General features: G+C 39.2%; 2 protein-coding genes across 2 annotated transcripts; one reads left to right on the top strand and one right to left on the bottom strand.

Annotated features, from left to right (window-relative positions):
* Positions 1-249: 249 nt before the first annotated feature.
* On the top strand, positions 250-12,746 carry COQ10B (coenzyme Q10B). Its single transcript, XM_060781067.2, has 5 exons — positions 250-402; positions 7,109-7,258; positions 8,778-8,970; positions 9,635-9,736; positions 11,286-12,746. Exons 1-5 carry the CDS (start codon positions 326-328, stop codon positions 11,451-11,453), a joined length of 690 nt encoding a protein of 229 aa, XP_060637050.1. The 5' UTR covers positions 250-325; the 3' UTR covers positions 11,454-12,746.
* Positions 12,595-27,740, bottom strand: HSPD1 (heat shock protein family D (Hsp60) member 1). Its single transcript, XM_060781046.2, has 12 exons — positions 27,625-27,740; positions 22,976-23,151; positions 21,016-21,268; positions 19,944-20,026; positions 19,561-19,656; positions 18,937-19,030; positions 17,245-17,413; positions 16,999-17,098; positions 15,679-15,924; positions 13,585-13,759; positions 13,262-13,440; positions 12,595-13,177 (listed from the first exon to the last, which is right to left on the bottom strand). Exons 2-12 carry the CDS (start codon positions 23,147-23,149, stop codon positions 13,025-13,027), a joined length of 1,722 nt encoding a protein of 573 aa, XP_060637029.2. The 5' UTR covers positions 23,150-23,151; positions 27,625-27,740; the 3' UTR covers positions 12,595-13,024.
* Between the last annotated feature and the right edge of the window lie 189 nt (positions 27,741-27,929).

The raw sequence follows: 27,929 nt of genomic DNA, 5'->3' as shown, positions 1-27,929 counted from the left end.
GTTGCACCTCCCAGCCGCTTCAAGCCCTTATATAACCCCGCAGGGCAGGCGAGCCTTGTGACTGCGCGCGCGGCCGCGGAGCCCCAGAGCGCGAGCTTGTGAAATCACGTGCCGCGGGGGGAGGAGGGAAAGGGCGAGGAGTAAGGAAAGGGGCGGAGTGTGCCGGAGAGGCGGGTTCCGGCACGGTGATAGGCTGGAGGCTTGGCTGGGCTGGTGTCGGATTGGGCGAGTCCCGGAGGGGGCGTGGCCTAGGCGTTGGCAAGCCTTGGCAGGGGCTGTGAGGGGAGAGAAGCGATGGAGGTCGTTAGGGAGGCTTGAGGCGAAGATGGCGCGGAGTGGCCGGGCGGTGGGGAAGGTGCTGGTGGAGCGCTTGGCGGTGTCCCCGCGAAGGGCGGCCCTCAGGTGAGGGAAAAGGGTCTCTTTGCTTTCCCTCTTCCCAGTGACTGTCTTTCCCTCTCTCCTCTTCCATGGGAGAAGTTCAAGAGGCGCGGGGCCAGTTTCAGGGTTACTTAAGGGATGTGGCCTTCCCATCTTCTAGTCAGTTGTGGATTTTAACTCCCAGAATTCCTGAACATTGGCCGAGGAGTCAGCTGAGGATTCTGGGAGTTGGAGTCCAAAACACCTGGAAGGCTACAGAGTTTGAGGATCAGGGTATACTGTGTAAATGAGGCAGTTGAATGCCATGTCTCTGCCTCTTCTACACAGCTGAATAAAATACCACATGATCTGCTTTGAACTGGCAGTGTGGACTCATAACCCAGTTCAAAGCAGATATTGTGGGATTTTCTGCCTTGATAACTTGGGTTATATGTGTGTGTGGAAGGGCCCTCAATGCTATGGAAAAATTGGGATTTGTAGTTTGGTGAGGCACACTCACTCTTTGGCAGAGAAGGCAAGACAACCTATAAAATTAGCATTTCAAAGGAAGGTGAAGACCTGGTTGTTCGAGCAGGCATTTGGATAGGCAGTGTAACAAATATAGGAATTATGGAACAATGTATTGTCGAAGGCTTTCATGGCTAGAATCACTAAGTTCTTGTGAGTCTTTTCGGGCTATATGGCCATGTTCTAGAGGCATTTCTCCTGACGTTTCGCCTGCATCTATGGCAAGCATCCTCAGAGGTGAGGTCAGAGGATGCTTGCCATAGATGCAGGCGAAACGTCAGGAGAAATGCTTCTAGAACATGGCCATATAGCCCGAAAAGACCCACAAGAACTTAATTATGGAACAATTGGATGGTGAGAATGGATCTTGATTTTAACTATGAGACGATATGATGTTTAATTTATTGTTATAATGCTTTCAATTGTTTTTAACTGTTTTATGATGTTTTAAGCATTGAATTTTGCTATTGTGAACTGCTCTGAGTCGCCTGAGGGCTGAGAAGAGTGGTATACAAATATAGTAAGTAAATAAATAAAATAAATAAACTCCCATTATTCCACAGCACTGAGACATGACAGTTTAAAGGATGCCAAACCGCGTTAATTCCACAATGTGGATGCACCCTCCAATGAGGTTAAATTAAGGGCCCTTTTACACAGCCCTATAACCCAGAATATCAAGGCACAGAAAATCCCACAATATCTGCTTCGAACTGAGTTATCTGAGTCCACACTGCCATATATCCCAGTTCAAAGCAGATAGTGTGGGATTTTATTCCGCTGTGTGGAAGGGGCCCAAGGCATTAAGTTCAGCTCGATCAGGACCCAGAATGGATCTGGATTCATGGGTTGTTGTATGTTTTTTGGGTTTTTTGGCCATATTCTAGGATCTGCTTTGGTAGAGAAGGCGAAATAACCTTGTAAAACTACCTCTCTCTGGATCCTATAGCATTGAGCCGTGGCAGTTAAAGTGGTGTCAAACTGTATTTATTCTACACTGTGGATCCACCCTGATGTGTACAAGGTGAAATAGTAAAGAGTTTTCTCTGTCTTCCCTGCCTCCCTCAACTGATTAGTAAAATAATATGTGTGTGGGGGGGGGGGGGGGGACCAGAAATCCTTTGCTGGCTTTAACCTAATGATTGTAGCCTTTCTTTTGTGTATAATAAATGTAAGCTGGGACAGAGACAAAAACATTGCTGGAAAGGACCAAAAAACGTCAAATATAAATCTTAAGTTAAGAATATTTTTAGAAGTGTAATGTGCATTCTTATTGGAATGGTTCATACTAGACAAGAAAACGGAGAATGTTTTACTTCGCCCTGACAGATTAATCCATCTGGTGTTCATTAACATCTGCAGACCCCTACGTGCCATTTTTACTATAAAAAATCCTTTCCAATTGCCTCATCTTGTTTATGTGGCATGATTTCCACAGTTTTATTGAGTACGGAAAAACAGTGCATGAAAATATAATCTAGTCTTGTGTCCTTGATTTTTTTTCAAAAAATCTGATCTTTGTTCTGCTAGTCCATTGATACGTGCAACCAGTAACAGCATCCCAGTTGTGTGAAGGAATAGTACTATGTCTGGCGTTGTACTGTTGATATTCACAGCATGTTTTTGATTCAGTGATGAAAGAACGGCATCTCATATGAAAACATGCTTTGAAGGGTGGAGGAGGAACTTGGACGATGTCTTCCAAACTTAAACTAGATATTGAGACAGTTTTGTTGCTGTTGTCTCCGTTCCACATTGAAGAGTAATGTGGAGAGAATGAGAAAGAAGGGAGGTGATGCAGTGGGGCATCTTAGGGTGCATCTACACGTGGAACTAATGCAGTTCGCCACCACTTTAACTGCCATGGCTCAATGCTGTGGAATAATGGGAATTGTCATTTTATGGCCTTCCCTGACAAAGTGCTGGTTCCTCTCCAAACTGCAACTCCCAGGATTCCATAGCATTGAGCCAGGGTAGTTAAAGTGTGGCAGGCTGCATCCATTCAACACTGTGGATGCACCCCAGTAGAGAGGTTTGTGGTCCCCTTTTCCCTACAGGTTGACTGTAAATGACACGACTAGCTGTTCCAATAGTTGTTGAGCCTGTTATTCTACCTTCTTGCCACCTTCTTGCCACCTCTAGTTGATTTTGCTGTGTTAAACTTTACTTTGTTCTCTGAATAACATTCACAGGTGCAAGCTATGCCCTCTAGCAGAGAAAATGCTTGTATGGTATTTTGCATTTAAATCACTAATTATATGCGATTTGTTATGCCATTTTGACTCTGGCTTCTCTTGTACACCAAGGAATGGTGAATTTCTTCGACTAGTTGAAGAATGAAAATGTGTGCAGAATATAAAATCTTAACCACACTCCCGTCTCCCTAAACTTGTTCACCTATCATATTTGCTTTCGGGCATCAAGACTAAAACATAATGGCTATACCTAATCTCTCACCTCTAAATGTCACACATAGGGAGGTATTATTAGAACAAAGAAGCGGCTCAGATTGAGTTGAGAGATCATGGCTTAATTGAGGGAGAGCTTGCCTTCACAAAATTTCAGCATGATACAATATGATGAGACTCACCATAAGTGTAGTGAAGAGATCATTTATATCAGGATCCTATGTTCTTCAAATGGTGTCTTGTGCTTCCCTTTTAGATTTTTTTAATGCCATTGGTTGGATTCAATACTGCTGCCTTAAGAATAATTTCTAGTTTTTGAATTATTTTAAAATACTACAATATTGATGATATATCATTAGAGAAGAGAACAGTGACTTTTTGGGATGTGAATCTTGTTTTTCATCTAGGAGGAAAGCACTCTTGCAAGTTCTGTCTACCAGTATTTTAAAATCTATTTAAACATTTCCTTCTTCTGCTTCAAGGAAACATATAAGCAGCATGACATGTAGTCTAGGGAAGAGGAAAGGATGAATGTCTTCCCCTTTCTGTCCTGCCCATGCACTTGCAGAGTAAACCTGTACACTTGCTTAAGCTAAGCATGAGTCTTCCTGGGTGAAATGGGACTCCTGAACAATATATATCAGATTGTACTGCTGATCAGGTTACGTAAGTCTGTAACTTAAAGAATAAAAAAAGGGATGGGTAGATGAGAATAAATATATACAATCAACGCAACTGCCTTTGACTGTGCACCAATCTAACATAAAATGTTGCTTAAGGATGTATTGTGTGCATGAAGTCACACTGGAAAGAAAAGTAGTGGGACTTAATTCTGTATTATGCATTTATAATACAGTGATAACAGTCTTTGGGTGAGATGGGATGAGAAGGGAAATTCAGTTTTCTGTGTTCCCTGAAGACTGCAGATTAATTAATAATGACTACAACACATAATTTATTTATTTACATTTACAACATTTCTACCTTGCCCTTCTCAACCCCCAATTGGGGACTCAGAGTGGTTAATTTAAATAATATGTTTAGTTAAACAATCCAGAGTTATTGTTTGTTTCCATTGTGGCATGCTTGTTATCTGAAGAAGGAAGCTGCTGGCTAAGTTAAATGGTGGCTTGCCTTTTCAGTAGTTGGGAGCGCTGGAGCAAAAGGATCCTAGATGACAGGCACTACATGTGGTTCCAGCCTTTGGCACTGAGGCTTCCCTTAGAATATTTACAGCTGTTTTCCAGAAACCGTCAAGAGACAAACTTAACGTCACATAATCATCATCTGATGACATTGATTTTCCAGAAGTGACACTTGAGATAGCATGAAGGTTAGGGCAATTGGTTTGTGCTAATTAGAGCTTTCTCTTTCCTGTATTAGATCATCTTATCCTGTGTTAAATGTCACTTGGTTTATATGGTTCATTTTCTTGCAATTAATAAGTTTGTCAGCATACCTGTCTGACACCATGTAAAAATATATTCTCATGTAGTATTAAATTAATAGGAAGAGTTTGCGTCAATATACTTCTGGCAATTATGAGTTTCTCTGGATTTCTAAAATTACCTAGCTACTATACACTTTCCCTATAGTGTGCCCCAACTGCTACATATTTTTCATCCTATGACACAGAATAGAGAAAGTTTATTTTAAAAAAATGAAATGATGGTTCAAGTTCTGATACTCAAAACAGAAAAATATAAAGTCTGCACATAGAGACATTAATAATTTGAGCTAGATAGGTTTTGGAGATTGTGACAGGTACTTTTGATCAAGAAGATTTATCTCCTCGAATGCTGTGTAAAAAAAACACAACCGATGTCTGCTGATCAGTGAAGGTCAAGTCCATTTTTAACTTCTCATCCTTATAATCGCTTGACTCTAACATTACAGTTCTCTTTGACTTAGAGTTTTGTAGGTGAAAATACATGACTGGGGTTCTGTTTGTGCATGTTTATTTTTATTTTTTTAATGAGTGCTTCCAACTTTTTCAATATTTATGGAAGATGGACAGGTTGCTTACCTGGAACTGTATTTCTTCAAGTGGTCATAGAGACCATGAAGAATTCTAATTTTTAAGTCAATAGCATTGCTTTCAACGGAAAACTGAACAAATAATTTGACATTTGTCTGAGAGTGACATCTAATGCTAACAAACAAATTACCAGTGCTCGAGGTTGTTGTTGTGGTAGTGTGATTTCATGTAATTTCTGACTTGTAGCAACCCTGAGTTAAGCCTGTCAAGGCAAGATTTGTTCAGAAGAAGCTGCCCTTGCTTTCTTTTGAAGCTGAGAGTGTGTGACCAAAGGTAACCAAAAGTGGTTTCTCAGGGGCTGAGTCCTCATCCAGTGCTCAAGTGACTATACCACACTAACTCACTGGGATTATTAGCAACATCAAAATGAAGATGACTAGCTCTCCTCTGGCTATACATGTTTTACAGCTTCGTTTGTGTGTGAAGAAGATAACCACTCTTTGGATTGTGTGTGTCACTAGAAGATAGTGGCAGCAAACTTTTTTGTGTGGCAGTAAGTTAACCAGGAGGCCCCTGGTTTAAAATCTGAATATGTTTACCTGCTGTTTCACAGTCTTGCAGTTTCAAGATTTTATGGCCCACACTTATATCCTAATATTTGGTGTTTGTTTTGGCTTCATGTGGCCAAAATATTGGGAAATTTAGAGATTAGTGTAATTGGTTCTGATTCTCTCTTCGTTTGCAAATATAAATGCATGCTTCCATTAAACAATGGATGCAGCAACTTACCAGATATAGTTTCTGAGTGGAGACCCCATGTTTTTGGAAAGAATATGAATTTAATTTGCTAAGTGCTGCAAAAATGTCATATAAGCTAGCCATCACTTTTACAGCCTGCTTTGGAGATTTCCAAGAGTATCTGGCTAAGGTGAAGAATTCTTGCGTATCAATGTGAGTGTAGTGGATAGAGTACTAAGTATTAGATAGCGACTTGAGGGTTATACTTTCTAGTGTTCTTTGAGCCATAATGTTCACTAGATAACCATGGATAAAACTCCCTTTCTCTGTACCTATCCTACTTCACTGGATTGTTGGGAGAAGAGAGAATACATGTCTTGGGTTAATTGAGTGAAAGTCAGGACTTTTATGTAACATGAATAAATAATGCCTAATATTTACTGTACAGGAAGGACTTCAAATCTATACGAAGACCATCCTTGATATAGATATGGTACTCTCTAAAGTATTGCCAGAGGTAACATAGATGTGTCTGCCATCCTGTGATCAAGGTGGAATGTTGTGCTAAGGTAGAAAATCAAAGTATTGTCATTGCTCCCACCTGGTTGTTATCATCACAGCAGAGGTTGTAATAGTAAACTGCAAAAGAAGGCCCCTTCAGTAGTGTGTGTGTATCCCCTTACAATACATTATGAATTAGTTTGTTACAAATGTACATCATTGTGTTATTCAGCTATATAGCTTTTACAATCAAAACAACTTTTCTGATTTTAAGAAGAAAAGGGATCAAAGTAGTAAGAATGCTTGCTGCTGTGCAGGAAGTTCGTCTTTCAAATACATGAGCAGAGTGCAGTATGTGGCCTCAGACTGACTTGGAGCCAAGTCTTAAGGAGGAAGGCTTTTGTATTGTACTGTTGCCAGGTTCTTTCTCATGACTGAGATATATTTAGCTTGTCAGAGGCATAAAAACGTATCCTAATCCAGAACAGCTTGTATGCCATGATTGTCCCTGTGTTAAAGCTTTGATATCATTTGCATTGATTATATAATATACTGCTGACTAATTACTTACTCTACTAAAATGTTTTATCTCTTGCAGGCATTTGACTTCTTGGGAAATTTTGTTGAGCAAAGCCCCTCTTCTACAAGTACCAGGAAGATACTGCATCTTTTCAAAAAGAAATTTCTTCAATATTACTGCACCACTAGGGAACAAAAGGAAAGAATATTCAGAAAGAAGAATTATAGGGTTTGTATCAATAATAAAACACTTTACAATTTAATAAAGTCTGTGTTTCTGGCTTGCAGAATGAAACCTTAATCAGTATCTCAGTTTCCTTTGGTTTTGTTGTGTCTGTGATTTTGAGTAAACAATCCAAGCCTTCCTTTTGGCAAATTGCTTGAGTTTCCCTCCTGATCCAGGATTTTTTTTTTGTTTCAGAAACACAGTGGAATTTGTTTCTTAGGGTATGCATACAGATTATGGAGAACCATGAAAGTTCCAGCACTTTGATACAGACACAGATTTCTTAATTGGAGCCAGCCTTTGTGTCTTCATATATAAATATCTTCTGCTTCTTTGTCTCAGAACATTGTATTCAGTCCAATTTGATATCTGCATACCTATCAATGATTCATGCTGTCTATCTTGAGACTGAGTTACAACTGAGGACTATTCAGAACTTTTACTTGTAGCCTATATGTTGTTTTTACTCTGTATGTTTTGTGATATTACTTGGGGAGTGCTCTGAGTCCCCTCGGGGAGATGGAGCGGTATATAAACAAAGTTTTATTATTTTTATTATTATTCACAATATATTTTACTATTTTTGTTTTTGTGTACAAATTCAGGCTGCTAAGGCTTTTCTCTGTAATTTATTGATGGAAAACCTAAAGTAAGTTAAAATATGTGGTGGGTTTATTCATTTCCAAAATCCTCTTACTGTGCCCAGCCCTTGTTGTATTCATCAGTCCAGTAATAGGTCACCAACATTCTAGGTACTAAGAATGCTGAGAGGAGCTCCGTCAAGGCTATCCAAATAATTTATGGCAGTTTGGAGAGTTTAAATTTGCCCTCTCTCAAAATCTAGCAATGATTCTTTTACATCTGTTGATGAGATATCTAAGAATGATAACACTATCTGAAGGTCTGACAGGGTTATGCCTTGTTGAGTCTGTGAATAAGTGACAAATTCCACATACAGGTTTATAAAAGGTGTTATGTTTACAGGTCTAAAGAAATCTTGCAAAAAAAACCCAAAACCCTGGATAGGTACCTTAGGGTTGCCATAAATCAGAAAGTTTACAAATGTAGGATCTGAAAGGGTAGTCACTATGATTTTGTTTTCTCTCTGCAGAGTAAAATACTTTTTGTTAATTCTTCTCTCCCTCTGTGTTCTCATCCCATAATCTTTTCCAGGTTAGGATTGAACTTCTATAGCCATTTTGGAGGGGAAGGGGGAAGCACACAAGAAAAAGGGAAAAGTCTGACCACATGAGCTTTTATTCACTTGGGTGAAACTGGCTTCCGCTTGTTGTGTGTAACGAGACCAAGACTGTCCAGGAAGTAGTTGCATTATGGCACAGAGAATTGAACCTGGGTCCACCCAGTCTTAATTTGGTACTCTGACAAGTCCATTACACCAGTTCCTATTGCTAGCCTTTTGAAAGATTATGAATTTTTAGAGCTTATGTTAGCAACATTCTTCCTTTGTGTCTAAAAAGTAGGAACATTCTTTTTCTAAAGCCAGCTACCCTTTCTTTATCAGGTATTCTATGCAAGAAATGTATGAAGTGGTAGCGGTTGTGAGTGAATACAAGAACTTTGTCCCTTGGTGCAAAAAATCAGATGTGTTATCCAAGCGTTCAGGATACTGCAAAGCACATTTAGAAGTGGGATTTCCTCCTGTGGTGGAGAGGTACACTTCAGTTGTCACACTAGTGAGACCTCACTTGGTTAAGGTAATACTTTTCTTACCCTTTTTTGTGTCATATACAAGTTGACTGCTCTTTTGTTATATGTAAACATATGTTATATCTAATGAGTCTAAGAACTTAAGGAATTGCCACTCTGATTTTACTCTCTGTATAGAATTATGAAGTAATTTTTAGCAGCATTTTGTTTTGCATGAACTGACAAGAAACTAGACAATAATATGCCAATAATATGCAAAAATGCATGTCACTTTTTGGCTACAATAATATAACTAATATATATATATAATAATATATACATGAACAGCGGTCACCCATTACTATTATGGATGCAGAATGTAAGGTTCTTTTCTTTATTGCTGTACTCAGTGGAGTCCATCCAGAGAGCAAACTGAATCTGTGGAGTTCTTCTCTATCAGCTTTACGCCAGAGGAGAGCGAGCTTCTCTTGCTTGCCCAAGCCATACACTCCCAATCCATTACCCTATGTGGTACTGGTATTTTCAGCTAAAGAGCACATGAAGCTTGCTATTAATCAGCAATTTGAGCCTAAAGATTATTTGAAAATATCTTTTGTTGGATGTGATGGAAATGACTGACAAATGATGCAACTTTTCTAATAACTACATAGCTGTTGTGACAGAAATGGGACAATTCAGAGGATTTGTTTCAAAAATCATCTTTCCCCCTAGGCATCATGCACAGATGGCAAATTATTTAATCATCTAGAAACAGTGTGGCGTTTCAGTCCAGGAATCCCTGGTTATCCAAGAACATGCACCTTGGATTTTTCAGTAAGTATGAAAGGCCTTCTAAGGTTTTCAGAACAGTGATACATACTTTTGAAGAGAGGACAAGATGCAATGTCACTCCCAATATTTTTGTTTGTTTGAAATCTATTTTTAAGTGTCAATTTTTTCAGCACCACATAATTGTCTGAAGCCTGAAAACTAATTCTGTAGGGACTCTTAAGCTTCCAGTACTATTTTCCTCCTATTTTGTTGGTGAAAGAAAATAAATCAGCACAACTAGTTCTTTGAATTCTTACCTTAATGTACAAATGTGTAATTTTCTTCATGTTGGAGGAAGTGATAAACATCATTATTTGGCGCAAATCTGTTTTGTTTGTTGTAAAGTTTTTAAAAGTGCTGACAATGGTTAAGGTCTATAAATTTCACCAGATCCCACCTGATCTTGGGAGGCATGCAAGATCAGCTCTTATTACTAATAGTAGTTAGAAGGGAATCAGCCATCAAATGCTGGGAGCTGTAGGCTGTATTTCAGAGGCAAAACTACCTTTGAGTATTCTAAGAAAACAGTGAAATTCATGGATAGCTGTAATTTGATACACAATTTAAAATATTTATGCTCATATGCACTACATTGCCTGCTACCAAATGTGCTGCATTAGAAAGCACACTTATCTTTTAAGCTAGCTTTTTTAAAGACTTGAACTCCTCTCCCATTTGTTTGTCAAAGTCCCCTTGGTGTTCAAATGGCATGTCATGTGAGAGGAAGGGAACACTGCTGCTGGAGAAAATAACCTTGTTAACCTCATCTATCCAAAGAAGAAATACAAGGGGAGTCTGCAGTTTCATTGCGAGCTGTCTAAAGCTCTCAAGCAAATGAACTACCCTCCCCCCTACTTACCTGTCTTTACAGCTGATTCAGAGAGTAAGCTTTGAGTGGCGGAAGATCCTAATGGCATCTCAATTATGTAATCTCAGCACAGTAATTTTTCCTAGTAGACAGCCTTCCATGTCTTGAAGAAGCAGCCATTCTCCCCTTTGGCTTTTTGCTGTTACCACTCAAACTGAAATCAATTGTTTCACAGTATATTTGCTGTTTTGTGTACATTAATTCAATCTTTTTAATACTTGGTTGTTATACTGAAAATACGGAAAAATCAGTGGGAGGGAATTTTTTTTAGCAGTATTTTAATGCTTGGGACGCATTAATTTTTTGTAGTTAAATTTGGCTCAAAGAACATCTTACCCTTGAGAGCCAAGTATTTAAAATTTACGATAGTGGTTGTAAGCTCTCACTGCTTCATTTCCTGTTCCAAAGGAAGAGGCACTAGGGTAGCCTGTCTTTTTTTTACTGAAGTAGTCTGCTTTGTGTATACACCATTGTCCCATTGTTACCCATCTTGCCAGTTTTGTTACTTAACAAGTATAAGTAGGTTTAGAAAACCCAAAACTGATAAAAGTTTAAAACATTAGATTTTTTTAAAAGGGAAACTTGCCCATTTGGATTTCTGTAATTTGGAAGTAGATTCATATTTTAAGTGGGCTGTGGGCACTGCTTGAAGCATATTCTGAAAGAAATTGTTTTCATTCACAGATCTCGTTTGAGTTTCGTTCCCTTCTGCATTCTCATCTTGCTACTCTGTTCTTTGATGAAGTAGTTAAGCAAATGGTTTCTGCATTTGAGAGAAGAGCGTCCAAGTTATATGGTCCAGAAACCAGCATACCTCGAGAACTAATGCTTCATGAAGTGCATCATACATAAAACTACTTGGATACCACACATAGACATGGGATGCTTCTCTTATGTGGGCTTCCAATTATTTGGGGACATTTTTTGGCAATTATGTATAATACTACTGTACAAAACCATGTAAGATGCAGGTGTACATAATGGTAGAAGCTTCCATCAAGTGCAATTCCAAGGTGCTGATAACTTGAGTTACCAGATTTGCCTTTGTCATCTTGCCAGCATATATGAAACTCTGAAGTGTGGCAGTTTCATTGCCTTGTTTTGCAGTGTGTAATAGTTAGTGGAATCAAGTTTAAGTTATTCTTTTAAGTGCATATTTTAAGTTATTTGTTTTTGCTATTAAAGCTTTAAACCTGCGGAGGACAAGTGTAATCAAAGCTTGTTTCTCAAGTGTATAAAATATGATAGTAACTTTACTGTGTAAGATGAGCAAATCCTAGGCAAGGAGCTCAATCAACAAATAATTTCATAGAATGCAACAATGTTGTGTTATAATAGATGGTTGAATCTCCTGAAGTCTTAAGCCTGTAATGACCCAGTAACCTAAATGTTGAGGTCTCTAAAATGTTAACTTAGAGGATGTTTGGATTTATCTGTTTTCATATATTGCTTACCCAAACTGAAGCTTGTCTTGTACTCTTGACAGACTGTCCTTTTAAAGTGTTAAAGTCAAGACACTAACTTTGACGGCATACTCTTGCCATTTTCTCTAGAATTGAGAGGATGGCAGAGTACGTACTGACCCTCTGCATAGAGGTCTTTTAAAATGGTGTTTAGCAATATCAAGTCATAACCAGGTTTTAATACTGCTTGGGGGTCATTTGACCTATATGCAAAAGACATTTCAAGGTGTACATTTTCTGAGGAGTAAAACTCTTCGGAAAATGTTAAGTCATTTCATAAGAAAATCTTATACCTGCCTTGTAATAGAAGGCAATGTAATTTCTCAGCCTTAAATCTATGCAACTGTGGCCAGGGCCGCTTCCCTCCCACAATGATCTATGTAAACAACTTCTGCATTTTTCCAGAAGTTGGCCCATGAAGGGAATTTCCCCAACCCTGCCTTAAATATCACCAAACTAATTCATATTTTTCTCTAAAGCCATACAGATACCTACAAAACAAGATCATGCTTTCTGAATAAGGTAATGCGTTTCATGAGTTTCAGCAATCTTTTATTACAGAAAGTTGTCACATAATTGTATATTTCTCTATTTTGTACACAATTTTTATCGAGCCTTGCACACAATGGCTTCTGCATTTCCTAGTGACAGCAGGCACCAATAAAATCTGATTTTAACAGAATGGCAAGTGCTTTCACTGGTTTAGGTTCGGAGCACAGCATTGGTACATGGATCTTGCACCCAGTATCAGGAATGTAGAAATGTCTTTATTAAGAGTACAAAATAAATTATCTGTAGGCATGAACATGTGCCAACCCAAATCCAGCAACAAATGTTACAGTGATTCTTTCAACACTGCCCCTTCTGCAGCCACTTATCCATCCCATTCTCACTGACCTGACGTTTACTTAACCTGTCAAGGCCCTCTTAGTTCATGATATGCTTCCATGTCATCCAGGATTAGAACATGCCACCTCCCATCCCTCCCATGCCGCCTCCCATCCCTCCCATGGCAGGCTCCTTCTCCTCTTTGGGTATTTCAGTGACCACGGCTTCAGCTGTAGACAGAAGGGAAGCAACGCCTGCTGCATCCATCAAGGCTGTCCTTACAACCTAAAAGAGATAAGAACGTTAAATGAAGCGCTATACCGTAGTTTCCCACAAAATGCGACAACTACTTGACACCCAAGTACTTACCTTGGTTGGATCAATGATGCCTCGTTCTACCATGTTCACAAAGTCGCCAAGCATGGCATCATAGCCAACGTCATGCTCACTCTGCATGATTTTCTCTACTATTAGTGATCCTTCAACGCCTGCATTTTTAGCAATCGTCATTGCTGGAATTTTCAGTGTCCTTTTGATGATGTCTATGCCTGAAAAACATCAACATCAATATTTATCACCATTCTGATAAATATTTACATAATGCTTGCAAAAAGAAATCTAAGCACCAATCCAATGTCTTAAGGTTCAAGTGTTTCATGGAAATTGTGAACTGGCATTTTGAGTTTTCTTACCAATTTTCTGATCTTCATTGGATGGAGTCAAAGCATCTAGTGCTGGAATACACCGAAGTAGTGCACAGCCACCACCGAGAACAATGCCTTCTTCCACAGCTGCACGAGTGGCGTTGAGGGCATCCGTGACTCGGTCTTTCTTTTCATTTACTTCAACATCACTTGTTCCTCCAACCTAAAAGAGGGGTGATTAGACAATGTTGACACTGACAAGCCAGTCTCTGTCCTGCCTAACATTAACCTCAATCCGTGAAGTACTAAATAAGTTAGTTTTGCCTACTAGTTATGCCATGAAGAGTGTAGAATTATTTCACAACTGAATTCCCAGTTTGTATCGATTGTGTAATAAGAATATACTAAGTTTCATGGCAAATTAAACGCTAATATGTAAACCTGGCTCTTTCGCATCCCCTCAATGCCACTATGCGTTGCACTGAACCTTAATCCTGCCTGTATTGCCTTTGCATAACAAACTACTATAAAAACTAAAATAGTATTCATTTTCATGTAATGTCCTTGTTATTTTTCAAGCTATGTTATCAACAGCTAAAGTTTGCTTTGGACAGTTCCGAGGAAGGGGAGATGTTATAATTACTACAACAGTGTTGTGTTACTGCAAATGTAGAACTAAACTAGCAGCTTAGAAATGTCAAAAACCTGCAGCCCTGCTACTTCCACACTATTCAGGATAAACAGTTTGCTTTATGTATGGCAGGATATGTGCTTTCTACCATAAGATATTTTTGGTCTGTGGCAAGGAACGTCCTATGTAAGGGTTAACACCCAGGCTGAGATCCCTAGAGACATCCAAGGCCTTCATTTGTTTTTTTCTGTTAGCCCAAGACAAGCCTACTCCTTCCTGTTAGATTTTATCTACTTCTCTCTACCAACAGCTTGTGAGTCCAGTGTATGTAGCTCAATAAATAAATTCCCCATGAGCTATTATTTGCAACTAATGATATCCGGTCAGAAAAAAAACCATCCAATGATCATGGAATTAATGCTTTCTCTAAGTTTAGTAAAACCCAAAGAAAGAACTGAGCCAAAATATATGATTACTACACATTTAGAAAAAGTGAGGAATCTAGGGTTGTGGAGATGTTAGACTCCAAATCTCATCCCATACAGCCATAATATATCCATGACTCTTCTCAAAATTGAAATCAAATAATAACTACAGAGATTGAGAAGTGTTCCATTCAAGATGACATTTGGACATCTTTGCCTTCCAAACTGAACTTGCTCTCTCCCTTCTCATGTGCTTTCTTTTTCCTGTTCAATCCCTTTGTTCTAAAACGTACACAATCCTTAAGCAAATACTTACATATAAGGATAAACTGGGAATGTGAACACACAAAGATTGGACTATGTTCAGCTGAATGCTGTTACAGGGCTCTACCAAGATATGGGGCCATTCTAAATAGTTTTTAGAATTGTATATGCCTTTATTAACCAACAAATTTCCTATAAAATTGGGATGCCACTCAAACTGACAAGGGAGGAACACATTATTATTTCAAAATCAGAGATTAAGCAGAATATTAGGATTCTTGGTGTTAATTAACTAGCAATACCTAGCACTAATACTGGGTGTTTGGAATCAATGCTGTATCTTATATGATTTGTACAACTGAATAAAGTGTATTTGCATATTTAATAGCCAGGAACTAAATAACATTCTCCCTTTTAATGCTATTTTTTAAAAATAAAGCTGGCACATATTTAATGTTTTAATCCACCAAGATTTACACTATGAAATGGTTACAATTGAACAACTGTTTCAAAAACATTGGGCCCATTTTATATCTCGATTTTGATCTCTAAAGCACACTATCTTCCAGAGTTTGAGAATTCCTTCTAAGAGTTTACTATACAAAAAGAGTAACTTTCAGTCCAGATAATAATAAATCATGTTTTCCACAACAACACGAAAGAATTACAGCAAGGCAAAGTAGATAACATACAAAATTTAAGCCAAACTTCAGATGCCATTTGAAACAGGGTCCTTTCTCTCTCTCTCTCAATCTCTGATCTCAAGAAAAGATGCACAAGCATTTGTTAAACTCATAGGCTGAGAAGTCATACTATAGTTACCTTCAATACAGCTACTCCATCCGAAAGTTTAGCCAGGCGCTCATTCAGCTTCTCCTTCTCGTATTCACTGGTTGTAACTTCTAGTTGTTCAATTATTTCTTGAACACGCTTTTCAATTTGAGATTTGTCCCCTTTCCCTTTAAGTAGTAAGCAGTCGTCTTTTGTCACAATGACCTCTCCAACTTTGCCAAAGTCATGAGGCTGGACATCTTCCACATTTAAGGTCAAACCTTCTTCCCCAAAAACCTGAAACAAATAACATAGAACACTGAAAGGTCACCAAGCCTTGCAGCAGGCACATTAAAAAAAGGAGAGATTCTTAATTTTGCTGCTAGTCTAGTTCCTGGAACTCAATGGAAGAACACATGATATGCAGAAAAAAACAGTGTCCTTCTGTTTAAGTAATAGTGCAAATCCCACTATTTTCTACACAAAGAAAATAAAATGAACAAAAAATGACAAGTAACCAATGACTCAAATGAGGACCTACAGGATCCACTACTGGAAGGACTGCTAGAAGCTGAAGCCCTCGACCTTAACATCAAAAGCCAATTTTGTAAGCAGAGTTCTTGGAAAAGCAATCAGCCCCCAGTGAAGGCTGCTTATTCCGATAAGATTGAACACTATTACAGTGATACCTTGAGTTAAGAGTTTAATTCATTCACTTATTGAGCTCTTAACTCAAGTTGATCTGATCTCAAGATGATTTTTTCCAATGAAATGCTATTAATTCAGGCCCCCAAAACCTTTTTGTGTTTTTTAAATAATATGTACTTTATACATAACAAATAATATTTAAATACACATTCACGTGGAACAATAAAAAAGAAAACTTTAAAATGGTGGAAACACAAAGCGAAGAAGCTTCATTTTTTTCACACTTGACTCATTCCAGCCTCCCTCCCTCCGTCTTCATGAAGCAAACATACCAAGAATAAAAACAACTCAAAATCATCTAACGCAAAGTTTCTCAAAGCGACACCAGCTCTTAACTCAAAACATTGCTCCTATGCCAAAGCAAAACCAAGGGGGAGCAACAGCTCTTAACTCAAAATGCTCTTAAAGTTGGGATGCTCTTAAGCAGAGGTTCGATTGTATAGTGAAATGGAGGCAGCAATTATCTATGGAATTAGACATTTTCGCCATTATCCTTTGGCAATTAGTATATCCCAAACACTATGAATTTAAATTACCCAGTGAAGAGGAAAGCAGCTTTGCATAATGCTGGCCATCCATATACAGATCAACGTTTCAATATTTATTATTTTTAAGCAAAGACAGTCTGCGAATGTTTTGAAGACATTTCAAGTGTTTACTTACAGCACCACCAGTAGCAATTGCCATGTCTTTAAGCTGGTTTTTTCTATTGTCACCAAACCCAGGTGCTTTTACTGCAACAACCTGCAGACCAACCTTCAGTCTAAAAAAGAAGAGAAAATTTCACAGGTTGTCATCAATTCACAAAACCGCAGATAACCAAGAACATATTCTTACTGTTAATTTCCGCTGTATATATCGACTTTTAAGCTTAAACACAACAAATCTTTGGGATCATGTAAAGCCTACCTGTTTAATACAAGTGTACTGAGGGCTTCTCCGTCAACATCTTCAGCAATAATAACTAACGGCTTACGGTGATTATTGGCAATTTCAAGAGCTGGTACTATTGACTGAACACTGGAGATCTTCTTTTCACTAATTAAGACATAGGCATCTTGGAATTCACATTTCTGTCCTACAAAGGAAAGCAGGATTCTTCAACTATTTCACAGCAATTTCAATAGTCAGTGATTTTTGGATTATAAAATGCTAATAAGTGCCACTTTTGCCACATATTTCAACAGCTGCAAAATGTCAAATATATCCCTGCTACAAAAGACATTCATTACTCTCTAGCAGAGACCTATTCCTTTAGCTTATTATTGAATCACTACAATATATGGAAAATCGAAATATGGGAAGATTCACACATTGATTTTGTTGGAAATGACAACCTTCTTCAAGCCTTTTCTATAACTGTTTATCTATGATCCTGTTGCTTACTGTTTCCTGTATGTGTGTTCTGCATATGCAGCTTCCTTTACTCTATGGTTCCTGAGAAGTTGAAGGAGGGGCTGCAGACCACATGCTCTCTTTCTCTCTCTCCTTTTGACTATGTGACCTATTGATAGCTGTTTTGTTATAAGAGAGATGTCTTGGCCGGATGGCACAGATAATTATCTCAGGCATATCTAAAATTGGTCTGACAAGTTTTTGTAGCTGTGTATGCTGAACACAAGAAGGTTGTGAGTAAACAAAATATGTTAATTTTATCAAAGTCTACTTCATTCGTGTCTCTTGAGTGCATAATATAAAACAAGTTTTATAGGAGTTTGTGTGTGTGTGTATAGGCACTGAAAAACACTTCTAAAGTTCTGCTGTTTTTATACACTGGCAAATCTCTTTTCCTAACAAATCAGAGATAACAGGTTATTCTGTCTAACAACTGAAATCATTGCAATGCGTAATTACATCTGGTTGTATACCATAAGAGAAGATTCTAAAGGGTTTTTGGCTCTTCTCTGAAAGGTCGTGTTTTTCTAAAAAGTTATGCTCTCCAAAAGGTTATAGATGCCGTTTTCCAAAAGGTTATGAATACCATTTTCCAAAAGATCTTGCTAGCCATTGTTTAAAAGGAAAGTTCTATTCTGATATGTCCTTCTCACTTAAATTTCTAATAGTTCGAATTCAGTCTCTTTGGAGCCCATTTCCGCAAAAGTGCTGAACTTAACACAATTTTGTACTGCTTTCCTCTGAGCAATCAAAAATACCACAAAAGGTCAATATTTCATAGAAGGTTGCATACTTTTATGGGTCAATCACCACCTATCTGAGAAAGTCCATATTTCTCTTGTTGATCTGATTCAGAATTACCAATCTGAAAAGAATTAAGTCTTTTGCAGCTGAGGCAACCAATTCAAGAAAAGAAAGTCTAAATAATATGATTAAGTGACTATTCCTCATAATTTATGCAATGTAAATATCAGTATTCATTTGTCTAGCTATATATGTTTAGCGAATGTGCCAAAAGGGACAGAAAACAGAATCTATGCCCATGAACTAATTATGTAAACACTATCAAAGACTGAGTCTTGTATTGGCAGTCATCCCTAATTCTGATTGAAAAGAGAGAATAATAATCTTATTTTACTTTAGTCAAATCATGAGGACACCAAAGAGAACAGACTACAACACTTTGTTCCAGTTATGTTAACTTACCTTTAGCTGTATTGATGAAATAAGGAGAAATGTAGCCTCTATCAAACTTCATACCTTCAATGATTTCTAGCTCATCATTCAAAGTTTTCCCATCCTATTTAAATAAAACATAAAAGAAAATTACCAAACTGTAATTTCTATTACTACTATATTTTACAGGTATTATATTATTCTAATACCTGTAAAAATGCCATATGATTCTTGCTTTGGATTTTAAAAATAAACAAACAGTATGGCAATGCATTTGTTTCAAGCCAGACATTCTCCTTTGCCATATTTTATATTGAAGAAGTTATTTTACCAAGAACGAGAAAGTCATTTGAATAACTAGTAGATTTAAACACTCTATCCAAACCATTCACTCTTAAATACCCCTGAAGTAATGATTAACAATATTAGTTTCTCCCATAAGCCAGTTACTAGGTTTTTCTTAAAAATAGTATTGATACATCCAATAATGTAACAGGCTTTGCAATACAGACCTTATCTCACTATACATTGTTCCAAGTATCACTTTGCAATATTAACACTTGGTTATTAGATTTTTAAGCCTATGTACCTTAAACTAAAACTTAAAATGGTTCAGGGGATTCAGCAATTTTTATTCTCATATACACCTCTTACCTTAACTGTTATAACACCCTTTCGTCCAACCTTTTTCATTGCATCAGAGATTATGTTGCCAATTTCCTTATCTCCATTTGCGGATATTGTTGCAACCTGTTAAATAAATAAAAATATAACTTCACTCTCTTCCTGAAGCCAGAGGACAGAAAAAGTAACCACAATTATCACAGCACAAATTTTAAATCTGAAATATTGCATTACATGACAGTGTAGACTCAATGCAATTAAGCTGCATTCTTAAACTGAATTATATGGCAGTTCAGATGGAGCCCGAGAAAGAGAAATATCATTCTGCTAGTCCTATTAAATAGCATAACTCTTCTGTGAGAGAAAATAGATGGAAAAGAGAACCAATTTATTTATGAAGAAATGAGTGTTACCTGAGCAATTTCTTCGGGAGTTGTGACCGGTTTGGACAATTTCTTTAATTCATTAATTGCAGCATCTACAGCTAGCATCACTCCTGGGGAATACATGACAGTCAATCAGATGATGATTATGTTTATTTACACCTTATCTCCATAAGGAGACTCAAAATGGTTTACATTAAAAGCATTTCACAGTACAATTTAAAATCTAAAAGGTAAAGGTTTTCCCCTGTCATGTCCAACTCTGGGGGTTGGTGCTCATTTCCATTTCTTAGCCGAAGAGCCGGCGTTGTCTATAGATACCTCCAAGGTAATGTGACCAACATGACTGCATGGAGCGCAGTTACCTTCCTGCCAGAGCGGTGCCTATTGATCTACTCACATTTTGCATGTTTTCAAACTGCTAGGTTGGCAGAAGCTGGGGCTGATAGCAGAAGCTTACACCCGCTCCCCGGATTCAAACCTGCGACCTTTCGGTCAACAAGTTTAGCAGCTCAGTGGTTTAACCCACTGTGCCACTGGGGGCACCAATTTAAAATCTTCTCAGTACTTACGATGGCAAATACATAAATTAATATGACTTCAGCCCCCAAACCTATTAACAAATATCATCACAGTTACATAATGCATAACCATATTAAACATGGGAAGTTTCAACACATTACTTGACAGAAAGTACTAGAGCAATAGTTCTCAATCTGTGGGTCCCTAAGTGTTTTGGCCTACAACTCCCAGAAATGCCAGCTAGCTTACCAGCTTGTTATGTTTTCTGCAAGTTGAAGGCTGAAATATCTGGGGACTCCCCGGTTGAGAACCACTGTGCTAGAGTAGCCTTGTAATGAGGCAATTTTCAGACATTTTAAAGTAAGCCTTCCATCAAGTTCCAACAATGATGGCTAATTGCTATGGATAACTGGAAACATAGTCTAAAACCTTTGGAGGATGCCACTTTGGGGTGGGAATGCTGCATTTAAATGTTGTGGAGTCATGCAAATTCCATTGAAAAACTTTACCCAACTCAATTTTTACTGTACAGTCAGACCATTAAAACACAAAGCAAGACAAATTTTATCAAGATTGTTACCTCTCCTAATTTCCACTGGATTTGCTCCTTTACTGATCTTTTCAAATCCTTCCTTTGCAATTGACCGTGCCAATACTGTTGCGGTTGTGGTACCATCTCCAGCCTCTTCATTGGTATTGTTGGCAACATCCTGAACCAGTTTGGCGCCAATGTTTTTGTACTTGTCCTTCAAGTCAATGGCCTTGGCTACTGTCACACCATCTTTTGTCACCTTAGGGCTTCCCCAGCTCTGTTCAATGATTACTGTTCTCCCCTGTTAATGCAACACATGATTTTTTTTAAAAAAAAGGTTTGCACACCTTGTGTACAATTTTTGCTAATGTTTACTGTTTTTAACAACCCAGAATGAGAGTTTTGCATCCAAAACAGCTTTTTGGTTTTTTCCAATACTATCAGAGCCTTTTGGCAGCTCGCTGCTTTATACTGTGATTCACACGATATATTAACAACACATCAGTGTTGACCAGGACAAGCAGCAGTCAGAATAAAATAAAGTGAATGCTCCTATTATGTGGATGTTCATGGAGCTGCTGGAATAGAGAACACAAACCTAAGTAACCAGCAACCATGATACCATAGCAATAAATAAGAATACAATGAAGTACTCTGACCAGCTTTGGTGATACAGGGGATGGTGATAACCACACTTATCTGAGAAGTGGGTGCTTATATGATACATACACCAACTGGAATGTCTCTGAAATTCATTCTTGACTATTGGTGGGACTCTTCCAACAAACGCTTTGCTAGGAAGCTTGCAAAACACATCTCCCTGGCTCTCTGAGTGTCTCTTCCGAATGTGAGGTCATGGAAAACACAGCAGAGGGAGTTCTGGGCACCTGACATTTTTAAAAATGTACTCAAGCAAATCTTTGGACCTCTGCCCAAGAAACCACAAGCAGGCATGGAGGCTAATGGGAATAAAACAAAGTAGGAACCTGATGGAAACCTGGAATATCAACAACCAAACAACAACTACCAAGAGACTTCAAAAACTTAATAGTAAACTTAGACTCACGCCACTTATCTTTTTTACTGATTAAGAATAAGCCTCAACTGCTACCTTGCTCCTTTAGAGTACACAATTAAAATGTTTATTTCCACAGGGTACCCTCCACACCCTCTGGAGATGGCCCCTCAGCTTATACATGAGTCAAGGTTATTTATTATTTTACTGTCATCACCATCATCATTATCACCATCATTATTACATTTATGATTTTACTCTATTATTACATTTATTATTTTATTCTATTAGTTATTATTACATTTCCATTATAGACTCTATTAATAATAATAATAATAATTTATTATTTGGCTATTATTATTGGAAGGATATATAAGCACATTTACATTGAAGGTGGTTATAATAATGGTTTAATCAGAATTGGAAAGTCTTATCTGAAATTACAGTTTTATGTAAATATTCAAAAGCATTTAACCTACTGATGCCTCAATTAATGTAATTTTATTGATATCTATTTTTATTTTGAAATGTACCAGTAGCTGCTACATTTCTCAACAGAGATCACCAAAACTTCTGGTTACAGCAGTCATAGAAGATAGTGAACATTCTCCACTGCATTTATTCTCCATGAAGCTATAATAGCCCTTTCTGTTGGAAATTGGAAAGAAACCTATTCCATGTTGTATGGTAGTCCTGGCACTGTAAATCTCCCACACAATACAGTTTGCTCCTGCTTCTTTTCACTCTGAAATCTCATAGAATGTGAGGTTGCCTCATATTTCACTCACCTTGCTACAAACTCATTCACATCAGGCAAGTATGTTAAGTTGCAGTATCTTTACAAGCAAAACTTAAAAATAAGAGTCCAAGGGTATGAATTAAGTGCTTGTAAGCATACTCGATACATCAGGATGTATTAATCACATGTTCAATCCTCCCACCGGGAAAAAAAACCAGACTTTTAATCAATTCCATGAAAATTAACCTCTGTACCTTTGGTCCCATGGTGACAGCCACAGCATCGGCAAGCAGGTCCACGCCTTGCAGCATGAGCGCTCTCGCGTCTGCTCCAAATTTGACATCTTTTGCATAGGCTCTTGTAAGGTGTGGGGCAAGTGCTCTGGACACCGGCCTCACCTGACGAAGCACTGTTGGCAAACGTAGCATTTCTATAAACAAAGAGATAAAAATTACACAGGCTTCAACATGAGCAGAGTACCTAGTGTCCCAAGCCTGGAGGCTAATCTTCAGTGCAGTCTGTAACCATGAACTCCAAGCTTATGTGGCCTTCAATTAATTACATAAAGTATCCAATCTCGTACATCAACTCTTTTCCACTCTGTTATTTTGCCACTGAAAGAACCACCAAGCAAACTGCTTGCCTTTAGGAATGCTAATTAATGTATGACATAGGTCCGTTTGCATTAATGAGCCCATGGGTCTCTTTGAGGTATAAAAACTAAATTGGCCTACAACCTCTTCCCTATGCCCTGAAGTGATCCCAAAAAGTTGTGTTTGATCATAGCTCCATAAACTTTATCTGGGTGTCAGCAGCACTGCATTCCCAAATAGTGTTCTTCCACGAACCGAACAGCGTGACCACTAACAGATCAAAGAAGGCATAATATGTCCCTTTAGCAGCAATCCCTGTATTGGCAAGCAAAAACTTTTTATTCTGCTATGCTTATGACGTTCAAACTGCACTACTGTTGAAAGAGAAGTCTAACTGGTTGAGTTTTAAATTTCTTTTTTAATGTTATTTTTGAATACCAACTTTGTTTTTGATCTGCATTTTATTCCCACTAGGCTTTTGGTTAGAAAACAAATCCTGAGGCCCTTCAACACAGCTCCATAAAATCCCACATTATCTGCTTTCAACTGGGTTATATGACAGTGTGGACTCAGATAAGTCAGTTCCAAGCATATATGGTGAATTATCTGCCTTGATATTCTGGGTTATATGGCTATGCTGAAGGGCCCTGAAATAAGCGTCCCTTCTACACTGCTATATAATCCAGATTATCAAAGCAGATAATCCACATTATCTGCTTTGAACAGGGTTATATGAGGTCTAAAAGGTAAAGGTTTCCCTTTGACATTAAGTCTAGTTGAGTCTGACTCTGGAGGTTGGTGTTCATCTCCATTTCTAAGCCAAAGAGCCAGCATTGTCTGTAGACGCCTCCTTGGTCATATGGTCGGCATGACTGCATGAAGTGCTGTTACCTTCCTGCCAGAGTGGTACCTATTGATCTACTCATTTTTTGAAGTTTTCAAACTGATAGATTGGCAGAAGCTGGGGCTAACAGTGGGAGCTCATGCCACTCCCTGGCTTTGAACCACCAACCTTTTGATCAGCAAGTTCAGCAGCTCAGCGGTTTAACCCACTGCAGCACCAGGGGGCTCCTATATGAGTCTACACTGCCATATAATCAAGTTCAAATCTGGATTTTATATGGCAGTGTAGAAGGGACCCCAGTTTATAATGGTGAAGGGACTGGATGGACCATGAGGTCTCTCCCAACTCTAGATTCTATTATTCTTCCCCATGGCTCCAAATGGTGAAGGTGTCATTGATATAGCTGAACCTTGCTGTGGGCTTTTTTTTTTTTTTTTGCCATTTCAAGGCTTATTAGAAATGTGCTTTCTCTGCCTCACCAAATTACAACTCCTAGGGTTCCATCGCATTGAACCAGGGATGCAAAAATGGGCCCAAACTACATTAATTCCGGAGTGTAGATGGACCCCGTATCTCATTCCAACAGTGTCTATTACAGTTGGTGTCTGAGAGAGCTATGCATTGAGCTTTTTCACCCCCCCCTCCAAAAAAACCCTTTTGCACATTTCCTCCTATGATCTCTTTGCCTTTGGACCGAAGTGGGGGGTGGGGAAAGAGAAGCACAATTTACTGAAACTAATCTTAGGTGACCCAGGATGGTGTAGTGCAGTCGTTCTCAACTTGGGGTCCCCAGATGTTTTTGGCCTTCAACTCCCAGAAATCCCGACAGCTGGTAAACTGGCTGGGATTTCTGGGAGTTGTAGGCCAAAAACATCTGGGGACCCCAGGTTGAGAACCACTGGTGTAGTGGTTATGTATTGAACCAAGATTTTGAGGGACAGGGGTTGAAATCTTGGCTCACAAAAATCCACTTGGTGGCTTGGTCACACTCTCTCAGCCTCAGAGGAAGACCAAGGCCATTCATTGCTGAACAAATCTTGCTGAATCCACCAAATATGGAGCTTATGGTTCACACACGGGCAAACTTTGGCCTTGCAGGTGTTTTGGACTTAATCTCCTACCAGCTGTTTGGAATTGTGGGATATGAAGTCCAAGGCGCCTGGAGGGCTGAAGTTTGCCCATGCCTTTTATACGATTTTTGGTATGCACTGCAAGGATGGAGATAGTCAAAGAATGAAAACAATTAGAGAATGTTTCTAAACAGAATAGAGAGTTTGTCTGAGTATGAATTGGTAACAACTCCAAAAAGGTACACAACTTTATGGAAGTACTGAATACCATCAACTTCTTTCACCCCACCCCGCCTTTCATCTCAAAACTGGTTGAGTCTGTATCAAAGTCAGAGGAAAGCAAGAGCATGGACTCTGGTAGATGGGTTAACTTGGGTAGAAGATAAAATGAAGCAATGAAGAAGAAAGGGAGTACAACTTGATGCAAAGGGGGCGGTGTGGGTGGGCAGAAGAGGGGAAAGTCCAAGGAGCAAGCCAAGCATATCTTGGGGCCCCACGTGCGCTTTCCTCGCCATCCGGTCGCGCCGCACAAGGTCAAATGGAAAGAGGAAGAGAAAGGCCTTGTGCGCCCCCTGGAGGCCGGAGAGCGGCGCTGCAAGCACCTTTGCAGACTCCTCCTCTTACATAGCCAGAGGCACCCAAATTTGAAAAGTAACACACAGATCAAGGCTCATAAAGGCTCATCGGAGGCCCCCTTCTACCCTGATCATTTAATGATAACCTCCCAAGACAAGAAACCCCCGCAAAAGGCGTGCAAAGAGAAAGTCCTTCATGACCTCCAGGGCTTCCTATGTGTAATCAACCTGTCTCAGAAACATTGAGGAGGAAGAGACCACATGCATGTAATCACTAACAGATGGCCACCTGACCTCTGTTTAAAAGCCCCCAAGGAAGGAGCTTGCACCACACTTCGAGGCTGAGAGTTCCACTGCTGAACAGCTCTTACAGTCAGGAAGTTCTTCCTAATGTTCAGATGGAATCTCCTTTCCTGTCATTTAAAGCCATTGTTCCTAGTCGCCCAGCCTCTGTTTAATAATAACAACAACAATAATAATAAACCTTTATTTATACCCCGCTAACATCTCCCGAAGGACTCGGTGCGGCTTACAAGAGGCCGAGGCCAAATGCAACAGTAAAACAATAGCATAACAACTACAACAATAACACCACGACACAGTTAAAATCTAAGGCCGGGCCAAATGTAATTATTAAAATATTTAAAAATGCTGGACATAATCAAGTGAAATGGTTTTTGGAGATAGATGCAGTATGCAATTAATCTTAAATCTCTAGTAATGTGCATTTGAGACATGATGCTTGGAGTTTCCTATTCTGGGAAGGCACACTGGAACAACCACATCTTCAAGCTCTTCCTAAAGACTGCCAACGTTAGAAAACTGCATTAATTAAATAAGCAATCACTGCATCTTACTGCTGGAGAAAATAACAGGTGGGGCTTGGGGGGGGACCAGCCCAATTCTAAACCAAGTCAATTCTGGGATGTGTAGTTTTGTGAGAGATTCCGCCTCCTGTCTCACACTCTGGCAAATGAAACACGTGCCTCTTCAATACTTTTAGTTCCCTTCTACACTGCTACATAATGCAGATTATAAAAGAAAATAGTCCACATTTATCTGCTTTGGATTAAAGGAGTCTGCACTGCCATATAATGCAGTGCAGAGCAGATCATCTGGATTTAATATGGCAGTGTTGGGTCCTTTCCACACAGCTGTATACAATCCACAGTGTGGAAAGGGCCTTAGAAGCCACGCTGCAGAATCATAACTTCTTTAAACTGCCCCCTGTGGGATGTCTCATTCCTGTGGGATGTTTCATTTTGTGAGATATTTAGCCTTTTCTTTCCAATTATAAACCCTATAATCTATAAATTCTATAACCATGTAGTGAGAACACTTAAAATGGTATTGAGAGGCCATTATGATATTATTACATCATCCTGGGGATGGGAGTAGTCGCAGGCCCCTTCCACACAGCTGAATAAAATCCCACATTATCTGCTTTGAACTGGAATATGGTTCAATGTGTGGATTGAGATAACCCAGTTCAAAGTGTGGATTGAAATAACCCAGTTCAAACCAGATATCGTGGGATTTTCTGCCTTGATATTCTGGTTTATATAGCCCGCAGTCCAACCCTTTATTCCGTTGGCTATACTCTAAAACTCCTAAGCAAATAAAACCAACACTCATTTTCATAATACACCTAAAAGGAAACTCAGAGATTCCCCCCCCCCCCCGCAAAGGTACCAATTCCCTAGTCCCACGCTTTCCCTCGCTCTCAGCCGGACCGTACCACTTTCCTCAGAAGGGGTGACGGCTGAAAAGAACTCCGAGACTTTCCCCTTATTTTGCACCCCCTACTATGTGAGGACTTACTTGCAAGAGCAGCGGGACGATCAAGGGAAGGCAGAGAAGCTGCTGCTGAGCCACGCGCGCACGCAGCTCGCAACCCCAGCGCGCGACTCTCACGTCTCGCGACTGCACCCTCCGGCCCCGCCCCCTTCTCCCCTCTCCCTCCGGCCGCATGGGAGAGGCCCCGGAACCAGCCTAACCGCACACCCTCCCGCCGTGACGTCACCCAGGCGCAACTTTCCTGCGAGTGAGTCTGTGGGCGGGGCCAGCCGAGGCTTGCCTCGCGCGCTGTGTGGTTTATTCAGATTCCGGGGCCGCCGGGTTCGAGA

The sequence above is a fragment of the Anolis sagrei genome, chromosome 1 (assembly GCF_037176765.1).
Source record: "Anolis sagrei isolate rAnoSag1 chromosome 1, rAnoSag1.mat, whole genome shotgun sequence".
Classification (NCBI taxonomy): Eukaryota; Metazoa; Chordata; class Lepidosauria; order Squamata; family Dactyloidae; genus Anolis; species Anolis sagrei.
This window is presented reverse-complemented; position numbering and strand designations above follow the sequence as displayed.